Source organism: Montipora foliosa, chromosome 4 (genome assembly GCF_036669935.1).
Source record: "Montipora foliosa isolate CH-2021 chromosome 4, ASM3666993v2, whole genome shotgun sequence".
NCBI lineage: Eukaryota > Metazoa > Cnidaria > Anthozoa > Scleractinia > Acroporidae > Montipora > Montipora foliosa.
The window spans coordinates 26,421,590-26,434,089 of NC_090872.1; the positions used below are offsets into that span (position 1 = coordinate 26,421,590).

Consider the following 12,500-nt stretch of genomic DNA (forward strand, 5'->3'; position numbering starts at 1 on the left):
TTTCCAGAGAGCTGGTCTGCGTTCAATCGCTGCGCTTGTTAAGTTGATTGTCATTTGTTGGGGTATTGAACAACCTTTCCTCAATGATAAACATGTAATCACAATGTGCCTTTGTGCAATAAGGAATTATTAAACTCGCTTGTATTTTCAAAGTTTTTCAAATTGCCCTGGCAATTTTGCCAAAAAATTGAAAATATGTGTGACATAAATTCTATAGCCCAGTGGCCTCTTATAGATTTTACTCTGTCTGACTCCAGATGATTTTACTTGTCAGTGGAGAACCTCTTGGGCTTCACAGGGTTAATCGCAATCAGGTCCATGCGATTGCATATACATTGTACTGATCACCAACTATAGCCATTTCCGGGGGAATTGGTTTGTGACAATGGCTTTCAGTTCTTTCTTAAGAGACACTGACAAATCTGCCATTCTATGTACAGTGCACTGAAGCTACTGCGACACTGATTTCTTCATAACATTAACAAAACAAAAATGAATGGCTTACAAGTTGACACAACTTCTCAAATAACTGACAAAATTATTATTTGGGAAAGAGAACAAACAAAACAAAAACAGCAAACAGCAGAAGTGGAGACGATTAGGAGAAATCCAATCCTGAAAAATCCGCACATTGTTGAGGATATCATATTTCTTGCCATGGTTAAATGTAATTTCTAGAACACAGATTTCTTCAAAAAAGATGGACTGCAGGGCATGCGCAAAAACATAGTGCTTTATTAATATTTTTTTTCAAGGATGCCAAGGCATTTAATGAAAGCCCTCCTCTCCTGCAACTCTTCAATTAATTTCAATCATTCTTGTTTAGCAACAAGTAGTTTTTTCCTTACAATGTTACTGTTCTATGTTACTGTTCTAATGTCCTGTATATGCAAGTACACGTACGTGATACAAATTGTGCAGTACTTTACCTTTAATAACTGGCAGAGATGTACCCAGAGACAGTTCATCAATGGTTATTTGCGCTATCAGTTTGCTGGCAGCTTTTCCTTTTACAAGCTCTGAGAACTCGGAATTAATTTTTTGTAAAAAGAATGATTTCATTTTTGGAGAATCTCGCCATTCTCTCCACAAAAAGGCCAACAGAAAGTTCAAACTCATGCATGATTCTTGCTCAGTGGCACTATCTTTCTTAAAATAATCTGCAATGAACTGAAAAAAAAGAAAGCAGTTGCATCAGTAAAGCCTTGTTTTCACTAGCGATGCAAGCACAAGTAGCTTTATACTAGTGAAAACAAACCTCGACATAAGCATCAAAATCAACTATGCCATATTGTTGAAATTCTCAGATGTGGGGAATCTGGAATGAGTGCGTCAATTGGCCAGACATAGCAAATTTCCTTGTGCTTATGTTGTGCTCCGTTTTCACACAACGCAAGTGAACACAAGCATGACAACCCCGATTTCACAGTGAAATAAGTTCTCTTATGCTTGGGCTCGTGCTTGCGTTGCTAATGAAACCCAGGCTTAACATTTATGGTTCAGCCAGATCAGAATAAAAAATAACTTAGACGCAGGGTCTCTTCTCCTCCAGTGGCTTGAAGAGAGAGAAAAGAAAACCCTTATCACATGGATCTACGTCTTTTGGGAATTTGGCTCTAATGCAAAATGTGAGCAACATTTTGCTTTTGCTTTGTATACGAACATGGCCGTCTGATGCACCTATCAATGTTAAGCCCCAGGGAGAGGGGGGGGGGGGGGGGGGGGTCAGGCTAGCCGTAGGGATTTTAATCGTATGTGATGTCCCCAGGCTAGCGATTTTGATCATACAAAGGACATTTTACCACCTTCACTTGCTGCCGGGTAGGCATTTTGACCAATTATTTTGTCCCAGGGGTGGGGAATTTGAATTATTTTAAATGAAAATGTCAAAATCCCCACCTCATGCCCGAGCCCCCCTCCCTGGGGCTTAACATTGATAGGTGCATAATCACATGAGTGTAAACTAAGAAGGAACTTGGAGCCAATTTTCTGGAAGGGGAGCAAAAAAAATGGTATGACCCCTGAGAACCTGTATTTTTGTGCAAGTCATTGAAGACTTGATGATCAAGTTTTACGTTTCACAGAGAAATGCAAAATATTATCACATCATGAGACGCTACCACTAAGCGTTCTAATGCGAAAGCACCGATAACTGTTGACTACCCTGTCATTGCATGCTACTGTTTCATGCGATATAGATAACGTATTACAAACATCTTTTTTGTTCTTCAACTGTGCCAACCACTGAAAGAAAAGAGCCTTTTGCTTCGGTGCCCAAAGCGCCCTTGTTGGCACATGACAAAAGTATTGTGCAAGGGCTGAAAAGAATTTAACTGTACATGTAAACTACACAAGAACTGTACTAAGGGTTTATGCAAAAAAAAATCGATTCCAAAGGTTGATGACATTGAGGAAAGGCAAAACAACAAGGATCGCTACGTTTAAATCTAAAATAATAAAATTAGCTTAAAACTGAAAAATTCTGAAATTTCGTTCGTAGCACATGAAAACGTACCTCAGGATTGATGACTTTCGTGCGTTCAGGGTACAGTTTTCGAGGATGTTCTACCGTTGATGTCCACCATTTGAAAAGCAAAAAGGCCTCGAAAAGCAAAACAGAAAATACTCCGATCAAGAAGGCGAGAATTAAAGCTATAAACATGGGCAAATCCCTCACTATGTACTGCAGCGCAGCATGTTTTTGTTAGAAGGAAGAGACCTAAGGGGACTGGGGATTAAGGGAATCCGCTGAACCAAAAACGTATCCGAACGCAGACGTTTTTCCGGTGTCACAGCTGACTCGTCCCCAGTCGTCTCTCGGTCTCTGAAGGGAGCGAGAGTCAACTGGGGAGACTAATGAATTAAGGGATGATGGGAAGGACGAAAGGAAAGGGGAGAGACGACTGGTAGATCGCGAGTCGAAAAATTGAATAATTAGTCGAAAAGTTGGCAGAGGTGGTTTTCCTTTGATTTTTTCATCTAGATGCATTCGGAGTTATCGAATGGGGTTGCTGACGAAGTTTTTTTTAGTGTTGTGTGGCTATTAGAAAGGTGTTTTCTACGATCCGATTGGATTTTTCAAGATGGCGTCAGGCGGAGTTGACGAAAATCCTTCAAGCAGTGCCTGCGAAGATCTTCTCTCACCTTTTCACCTTCCCATCATCACCCGCTCCCGTCCGCGCATCCTTCATTAATGATCCCGTCAGAGACCGAGAGACGACTGGGGACGAGTCAGGTGTCACAGCGTTTTGTGTTCCCCCGTGTAATCTGTTGCCCCGAACACTGAGCAATAGTGCTGTGTGTTCCCCTTTCGCCATAACGATAAATATCATAGCAGAATATGAATACAGACAGTATCCTAAACATTGGTCAAGACAACGTGAACATAGGCGTTGTTGCTAGCAAGCAACAACGCCTATGTTCACGTTGTCTTGACCAACCTTTGCAGGATATTTTCTATTTTAAAGTTTTTTATGGTGTGGTCACGATCTATTTTGATCCAACGTAGAGCAAGTTTTGATCGTACACGGTTTTTGCAGTGGTTTAATCCTTAAAAAGTTATCCTAAACATGATAAAAGCTAAGCTTAGACCATATTCCTTGCATACGGAACCCGCGCCCGCAGTGCACGCGGCAGTCGAAACTGTGCTATCCTGTTAATCACTAGCCCTTTCACTGGAAACGGTGCATTTCTGTGCGTAAATGACGTTGTTGTCGATCTACCATATCGAAAGGACGTCACTAAAGTCTTTTCGCGAAGTTAACACAAATAAATACATTATCAATACAATTTTGACGTCCTCTTACGCTTGATTCGAAAATACCAGACTGAATTCGTCTGAAAACAATTAGGAAAAGCACAAATAACAACCAAGGCCCAACGGCTGTCGTTCGGATCGCTGCTCGCTGGCAACCCAGTTTGTTGACAAAAAAAGTTGCCACCAAATCTTTTAAATGGTTTTCTGGTACTTTAACTGCGAATCTATTGACGTGACTTCGGATAGCACAGTTTTTTCCGCTCACTGAATTCTGATTGGTCAATTTAAATTTCAGCAGCTCTCGCCGTATGCACGGTTAGGCCTAAACAAAAGTTTTAATTAAGGCCTCAGGTTTGCTTTTATGCATGTTAAGGATACTTTCTGTATTCATATTCTGCTATCATTTTTATCGTTATGGCGAAGAGGGAACACACAGCACTAGTGTTCAGTGTTCGGGGGAACAGATAACACGGGGGTACACAAAACGTTGTGACACCTGTGGGTCGTTTCTCTAGCTCCCTTTCCTCTTCGGGGGAGAAAAACGACCGCCGGAAATACGTCTGCCTTCGCAGGCTAATCTTTCTGAGATACTGGGTGTAAGTCAGATCCATAGATTAGGGACTCGTCGAGTCGTTATCTCCAGCCGTCAAGTCAAATATACAAAAATCGAGCTGGCTGGGAAATCAAACTTTATTTATTTAACTTGCTGAGAATTTTTAAAACGTCTTTTTCTTGCTGGTAAAAAACGTCCTGAGTTGTCCTGGCAACCAGATTTTACACAAGTTAACGCCTGCCGTCACACCCAACTTCGATGTCTCGAGATTTCCATCAGGAAGTAGCGGTAGTTCGCTCCCCCGAAAAAAGAGAAACGACCGCCGGAAATACGCAAAGCATAACTCGCGCTACGAGTTCCTGGCAAATATAGAACTTTGTACTTTCACGCCTTTTTTGTTAAAAACATTGACCCGACACATGTAGCCTCATACAGCGGTGTATTTTCCAAACAGTCTACTGTGGCAAACAATCCAAAAGTAAGCAAATGTTACGTTAAACGTCATAATCAAACGTAATTATCGATCCTCCGATAAACTTGGTTGCAGACGTTTTTTTGGAAGGAAAGGTTACGTTTATACAAACGTTGGCCGTGTAGCACTTATATTAAACAGAGTTAACTGAATAGAGTGTAATGTGAAGTGCTAGATTTCAATCCCATATGAACCATGTGAGCGTTAGCCCTACTGATGGAAATGGGCCCACACAAGGACAGAGAAAAACTCTGACCAGGGTGGGAATTGAACCCAGGTCGTGCAAAATCTGTGGATTGCTTAATGTGATGATCCTGTAGAAACCATTCAGTATGATATTCAATTCAATGTGTATTTAAATTGGCTAGCCCTTTTGATTGAGTAGTATAAATTTTAACATATTAGGTTGTAAAATACTAAATTCCAAGTCCGAAAGGACGAGAGCTGCGTGTATTTGTAATCAGTCACCCATGTGTTAATTCGAATTCATCTGGAGATAGAAGTGTCTCGCTGTCCTAAATTTCCCTCAGCTGCTCATTTAAAGTCAGCCAGCGGGTAGATGATAGTTTTGTCGGCCATCCAAATCCATAATGACGCAAATTTTCAAGTGTAGTTACTCCATAGGGCCATAGTGCAGCCCGACCCCTTTTGGCACTGATAACTTTATTTCATTCACGGGTTATGATTTATGATTCAGTTCATTACGTGAAAGAACAGTCAATAAATAAGATATTGAAAAGTAACATCCTCTTCAACGTGGGTAACTTTCTTTATGGTTAGCCGACTGAAAAAATAGTGTTGAAGAAAAAATAAGTACAATCTGGAATGTTCTTGAAACGGACGACTGGAGATTTTTGTCAGTTTCTTCGTTCTTTTCCCATGTCAGCACCTTGAGACGCCTTCAAGCTTTCCTGGAAACAGTGAAACCCTGCTTATAGACAGGACGAAGGTGTGATGAATTTGCAGAATTTAACGATGTTTTAGGTTTTAACAGGGTGCTATGACTAATCGTTGTATTGCAATTTGGTTGATCTTGCATTAGTGCTGATGGCGACAATCCATTCTGTATCAGTTAAAAACGATTGCTTGGCATTAGCTGGCATCTTCCAGACTGCATAAATTCTCTATGAAGTTATTTTAAAATAGCTAGGAGACCGAGGTGTTAGGTGTTAGAGCGATATCGCATAAAAAGTCACGGTGCCCGCGACTTCTTTTTGGGTATTTAGGTTTAAAAAAAGTTAATTGTACAGCTCAATCCGTTAGACAGCGATACATTTCCTATGAACGTGATCTGGTTGATCTTCGTCATGATTCGATGACTACACAAACTTTGCAGTCATTTGGGGAAGACTAGATATTTTTTAAAGCGATATTTTGCACGATATCATGATGCAAACACAACACCGCGTATCATGGCGCTTCGTCTGATTTTTTTGGCGTATCCATGGAAATTTACCACGAGAAATTTACCTTGGGAAATGTCGGTCACACGCACTAAATGCAGTTTCCCCTGGTAATAGGGGCATTTACCGCGGTAAAAGTGCCCCGTGTAACCACACCCAATGTTAGAATTATATCGTCCGATAGTTCAGTTTACTGGGCTTATACTGCACAGAAAGAAACCCACTAGCAATGAAGTTCGCTCAAAAAGGGAGCGAAACGGGAACTCGTTGAAACATTTGCTTAGCAGTCATGCAACTAAAAGTTTATTCAGGCGAGAAATGCCACAAGCACCGGCGTTGACAAACACAAAAACAGAAGAAAACAAAGGACAAAAGATGAACAACGAACTATGAATTCTTTATTTTAAGCTATGAGGGTAGCAGGTAATAGCTAGCTAACGACACAGTAGGCATTTTGAGAGATGGAGCCCGATGACCAATTACAAGAAATTAAGCTGACGTCATAGGGTCACCGAACCGGAACTGCCTTTGTTTCTTGACCTAATGCGCGGCAAGGGCTAGTCTAAAAATAAAGCTACATGCGAAAACGCCGTTTCACAGACGCTGTATGGAAGTTGCACGCTCCAGATGGGCTCCTGACACAAATGTGACTAAACATTACGTGATATATTTAAAAAAATGAAACCGATGATGAAGATGAATATTAGGGAGCGTAAGCACGCGCGTTTTTGAGACGCGGACGGCAACCGGAAGAGAATATTTCGCGTGCCAGGACAGTGGTGTCTTCCAGATTTTATACTAGTCATCTCTAATGGAGAAAAGATACTTAGCAAGGTAAATGTGGTCGTGTGACGGCAAGTCAAAAGGGAAAACGGCTGACTTCCGGTTGCCGTCCGCATTACAAAAACGCGCGTGCTTAAGCTCCCTAATATTGCCCTGCCAGCGACGCCAGTGGCCGTGTAACGCCGTATTAAATATTTTAATCCGTTGGTTTCCTCCCGAAACCAGAAATAACGTGTTCATGTTTGTAATTTTTTAATTTTTTTATTAAAATTGTGATTGTTTGCTTCGCAGCGCTTCAGTTTTCTATTTCAGAAACCCGCATGAAACAATAGCTGTGGTTACACACGCCTTGGGTTTGGGGCTTCCGGAGGGTAAATGGCTCGGGTTTGGTTCAGCTCAGGTTTTATGTTGCCCTTGGGGATGCGGTTACACAGTAAAAACTTCCCTCAGGGTAAAATATAATTAGATATGAGTTCACCGACCTTGCAAATTAGTTCTGCTTTATGATTGACCAAACCACCTCAGGGAGGAGATAAACCGTACTTTTCAGTTCAGGAACTGTCACGGGAAGTTGTCATGCTCCTTCTTATGTATCCATGGAAATAACCCTGTCTAGGGAAAGCGGTCACACACAAAAACGTCCTTGCCCGCAGGCAAACGCTATTTACCCATGGGTAAAAGGACTGGTGTGACCACAGCTAACAAGGGTGGATTTGGGGGTGAGTCCAGCGGCCCTGGTTCCCCATCTCTCACCTCCATTTCTTTGGCTCCCTCTTTCTGAAAGTTCGGGATTCGCCCCTGGCTAATAGTTGTGGTACTTGCTGGTGATTTTCGAATTTTCCGTCTGCGCGAAATTCAACGCGGCGCGCAATGTCTTTTGGGTAAACATAGGTCTTTACTAGGACTGAAATTTTCGGAACGGTTTGGATTCTCGCTATTGAAATGAATGACTGATATGGAAATTGTTAACCCCGTTAGATGAAATGAGGAGACGATATTTTTTTTCAATGGTCACTCGGAAATACTCGGCAAAAATCCGAGTGCTCCTTTGTGGCGAGTCGAACCTACAACCTTCCGATTAATAGTTCGGATGGTCTACCACTAAGCTACAGGAGTCTCGAGGGAGAAAATCCAATAAACTGTAACAGTAGGTTCTGGTGACAACTGTCAAGTTACGTTACTAGTCTCTCCCCCTCGGGGCTTTTCAGGACTAATTTACAATGCTTTTTGTGGGGGACTTTATGGCCAGACTGCTTGTTACGCATTTTACAATTTATTTTAGGAAGTGAAAGATGCCCCCCAACAGATTACTGCGCCTTTCAATAACATGCGGACTCTTAAATTCAAAGGTCAACCGACAAATGCGTTTTTCGCTACCGTCAATCAAATGTTCGGCGGCTCCTCCGAGCTTCCGACTACTGTCGAGTGCGTAATAATCAAATCACATCGTTAAGCCCACTTCAGTCAACAAAGTCGGAAGCTGGGAGGAGCCGCCGAACATTTGATTGACGGTGGCGAAAAACACATTTGTCGGTTAACCTTTGAATTTAAGAGTCCGCATGTTATTGAAAGGCGCAGTAAGGTCAGTCCACAACACCGGGGACAACGTCCCCTACTCTTTTCGAGAAGTGAGTGGGTTCTTTAACGCGCCATACTATTTGGTTTCCAACAAGGGCTATGAGACGGGACCTCAGCTTTACACTCCTTATCCGAGAAGACTCGAGAGTCTAACCATTTGCGGGTATAAGGCAGCACTTTCTCCTCAGTTATTTTAAGACCCTGAGTGTTGGTCCGGTCGGAGGCGAACTCCGACCTCCCGCGTGACGGCTCAATGCACAACCGAGCCAGTGGTGCCCGGTAAGACTGAGATAATCTAAACGGTACATTCTCGCTATTGAACTGAGATGGAAATTGCTCCGAGCATCCCCGAGCCACCATTGAAACAATATCATCTCTTCATTTCATCTACCGGACGGTGCAACTTAAGGACGGTGCCTACTATTGTTATTAAGCATACATTTTGCGCATCTCGTGATTCCTATGGGTGGTGCTTACTAATACAGGGATATTTCTGCACGGTTTAAAACTATACGGAGAAAGCGGAACTTAGCAAGTGCTCTTGGTATCCAAAAAGAAAATTGGGGGTAACCATGCGTTTTTCAGAGACAATTAAGCTTCAATTTGGAAAAGAACGCAATACATTGCTTTGTATTTTAACAGCTCTTCACAAATATTATTGAAAAGTGCGTGGTTACTCCCCATTTCCTTTTTGGATTTCAATAACGCTTTTTAAGATCTGCTTTTCCCGCATATTCATAAACCGCGGAAAAAATACCTTTGAATTAGTAGGCACCGTCCTTAAATATAAAGCGACTTTCCTATGACCTTGAAAAAAGGTTCGCACTTTGCTTCACGGACCAATGTTTGGCAAGATTAAAACAAAGCTTCTCCTTATTCCCGTCAAGGAAACTCCTGATATGGGCAGTAAACATTTCGATTGCCCAATCACATTACTGCATTTAAAATGACGTGAAAGCGAAACTTTCCAGAAAGTTCCATGGAGAGATCACGTTGTTTGCAACGGCGTTCGCTAAGCCAATGAAAATTCGCGCTCGTTTGTTTTTGTTCGATTAGCGAATTAAATGTTTTGCATTTTTGTTTACGTTCTGTTTTTTCGTTTGTTTTTCAAGGTCATATGTGAAAGTCGCTCTAACAAAGCTCGGTTCCGCTTCTTGTTTGGCATTTTTCACCATATTTGGAAAAACAAAAACCAAAAAAAAAAAAAAGGCAGATACAAATCTTCTAAGTACTGTTAAAATGGCACTACCCTTCCTCAAACGGTAAGGTTTCAGTAATTCCGGAGAACGTAGGCCGCAGATGAAAGTCCACCACAAAACGTCACCTTCAACAGGTGAAAGAACTCACTAAATCCGGCAAGTTGGTAAGCAATGTTACGTTTATTCACTCTAATGTACTACGAACAGCAAGAAGCACTGCATGAACAACCAAATAAATTCGAAGCACTGCATGGAACAACCAAATAAATTAAAAGATTGACGACAAATTATTGACTTTTCAGAAAGAGGGCTGCCCCACACTGGGTCCACCGGGCATGACTGCCTCCACACGGCATCTTGAAACATGTAACTGTTTTGTCACGGTCGGCATTGTAGTAGATTGGCACCGAGATGCACTCACTCGCTGGATAGGGGTCACCGGTATCCTACAAAAAATCACCATGAACAAATAAGTTTTCACACTGTTGGACAGCATATATGTAAATCATGTTTCTTAGCAAAAGATCATCGCAGATCACGAAACGTAATTAACAAACTTAAGAATTTACCATAATCAAGCATGATTTTCCTTTAAAACAACTGCCGTTTCTATACAATTTTTTTTCAGCCTCGTTAAGGTCTTGGAAAAGGTAAACTTGGGCGTCTCGCTCAAATTTTTTTGCTTGCAAGTCTTGAATCGGTGGGCTGTGAAGTATATCTTCCCGAAAATAAAATTCTGAAAAATTAATTTTACAGTGCGACGCGCCTTACCGTGGCCACGTAACAAAGTTTTTTAAAACTTATACGCCAATCAGGGTGTGTGAATTTGATCGACAGTCACCCCTCCTTGCAAAGTTCTCACGTTTGTAAGTTAAACACCGTTGAATGGGTTGTTCAGTTGACGTATTTATGCGTAGTTGTCAAATGTAAAAGTTTGCTGGGTGGCCACGGTAAGGCGCGTTGCACTGTAAAATCGCGAAAATCGATTTTCTTTGTTTCCCGCAATAATATGCGCGCGAAAAATGATTGACGTACCATATCAATCACACGTGAAAGGATTGGGTGTCAATTGACAGCCTTCACACGCGATCTCCTACCTTAGTACGTGCCCGAACCCTGATTGGCTCAGCATAATTGGCTTTAAGGTAGGAGGCGCAGTTATTTAGCAGAAGGTGAACTGTACGCGAACTGTTCAAGCTCGATTTTCTGGCGCTTTATTTTGACGGCAAAATTACAACTTCTCGGACCTCCTGTCCCGACGGGTTTTAAGATATTTTTGAAACTCCAGACTGACTTTTTTGCGATACGTACCTTTGGTACCCAGGCTACCGCAGCAGTGGGGATCGCAGAAACACTAGGCGAGTCTCGTTGGTTCTCTGTCAGAGTATTGCCGTCAAAGCTGCATCCTTCCAACTGAAGCCCTCCCAACTACAAACAAGTAATTGAAATTCTAATTGAGATTGACATTACCGAAAAATCTTTGGACTTGGACACTGGAATAAGTCAGTTTCAAGTCTTAGAAATTTACATTTGATAATGACTTTGTACGCCACAAGAGAATAAAGCATGAAGTTTTGATTGTTAAGGCAACTCTATGTTGGCCGGCAGAAATCGATATGGAACAGGGAAGCAGGTTTGGCGTAGTGATGAGAGAATTCACCTTTCACCAAAGTGCAAGGGACGAGAAAGGATGCGCCTATTCAAACCTTAAGTTGGCCGTGTGGCTGCTGCACGGTCAACGTCTGAATAAACGCACCTCTTCCCGTCACTTACCCAGAACCTGTTCTCGTTTGTCCTTGTAGTTCAGTCGTTAGAGCAACTGTGATCAAGTGCGGAGGTCGTGGATTCAATTCGCATCCTGGTCAGAGTCTTTCTTTGTCCTTGTGTGAGGCCATGATTACAAGGCCTCACGCTTAAATGAATAGTTGCATGGGAATAAAGATGGCACTTAAAATTACACCCTAGGAGGTATTTCATATTTCAAAGTAATTTTCAAAAAGCACCGCTCAATGGGGGCAAACTTGACCCTAAGGAAACCTTAGTTCTAAACATCGTTTGGCAGATAGATCACAAGCAAATCACCGTCGGGTATGATCAAAACGAGCAAATGTCCTCAGGTCACCCTACCCCCGCCCTACGCACTGTACAGTCCAATACAAACCTTAACTGTGAACTTGGTTCCCTGGATCTGCGACTCTTTCCACGACACTGCGAGCTTTAAACTGTCGATTGATGTCTTCATTGCTCTGTGAAAGTACAACAGTAAACGATGAGATAGGTGAGAAGAATGGGATCAAACTAAAGAGATTAATTCACCCATAGAGCGCTTTTCAATTGAGTGTCGAAAGTAAAATTAGTGAATTGCTTTGGTTTTGCATTACTTCACTCAGCGATTGGTTCAAAGTTCTGGCGCCACTTTTTCAACCAATCAAAAGTGAAACCAAAACCAATCGTAGCTCTCGCGTGCACATTTTCCCGCGCTTTGTGTCGGCTACGTGTAATTACTTCGAGTTTTGATTGGTTTACTGGACTGTATCCGTTCTTTTTGATTGGCCAAAGTAATTCCTTTGGTTTTGGTTTTACGACATTCGATTGAAACAAGTTCTATGGTTTTATTTTAAACAGGTCTCGGAAGATCCTGCAGATGCCCTTGGCTTTCAACAAAAACAAAAACAAAAAAAAAAACGTCATGAAGCAACAAAAACAAATTGAGACGAAATCCGATAGAAAATCGAGCAATTTCAGTTTATAGCGG

The 12,500-nt window shown here is 41.9% G+C and overlaps 2 protein-coding genes across 2 annotated transcripts in view; both read right to left on the reverse strand.

Annotated features, from left to right (window-relative positions):
* Positions 1–2,721, reverse strand: part of LOC138000459 (PDZ domain-containing protein 8-like) — a 25,834-nt gene extending 23,113 nt beyond the window's left edge. The window contains exons 1-2 of the mRNA XM_068846899.1: positions 2,516–2,721; positions 930–1,170 (exon numbers count right to left, since the gene is read on the reverse strand). Coding sequence (XP_068703000.1) covers positions 930–1,170; positions 2,516–2,662 — 388 coding nt within the window. The 5' untranslated portion in view covers positions 2,663–2,721. The remainder of the gene's footprint in view (positions 1–929; positions 1,171–2,515) is intronic.
* Positions 2,722–9,900: 7,179 nt separating this feature from the next.
* The window catches only part of LOC138000461 (cytoplasmic dynein 2 heavy chain 1-like), an 89,104-nt gene continuing 86,504 nt past the window's right edge, over positions 9,901–12,500 (reverse strand). Inside the window, exons 74-76 of the mRNA XM_068846900.1 lie at positions 11,907–11,991; positions 11,057–11,173; positions 9,901–10,191 (exon numbers count right to left, since the gene is read on the reverse strand). Of these exons, the coding sequence (XP_068703001.1) occupies positions 10,033–10,191; positions 11,057–11,173; positions 11,907–11,991 (361 nt within the window). The 3' untranslated portion in view covers positions 9,901–10,032. The remainder of the gene's footprint in view (positions 10,192–11,056; positions 11,174–11,906; positions 11,992–12,500) is intronic.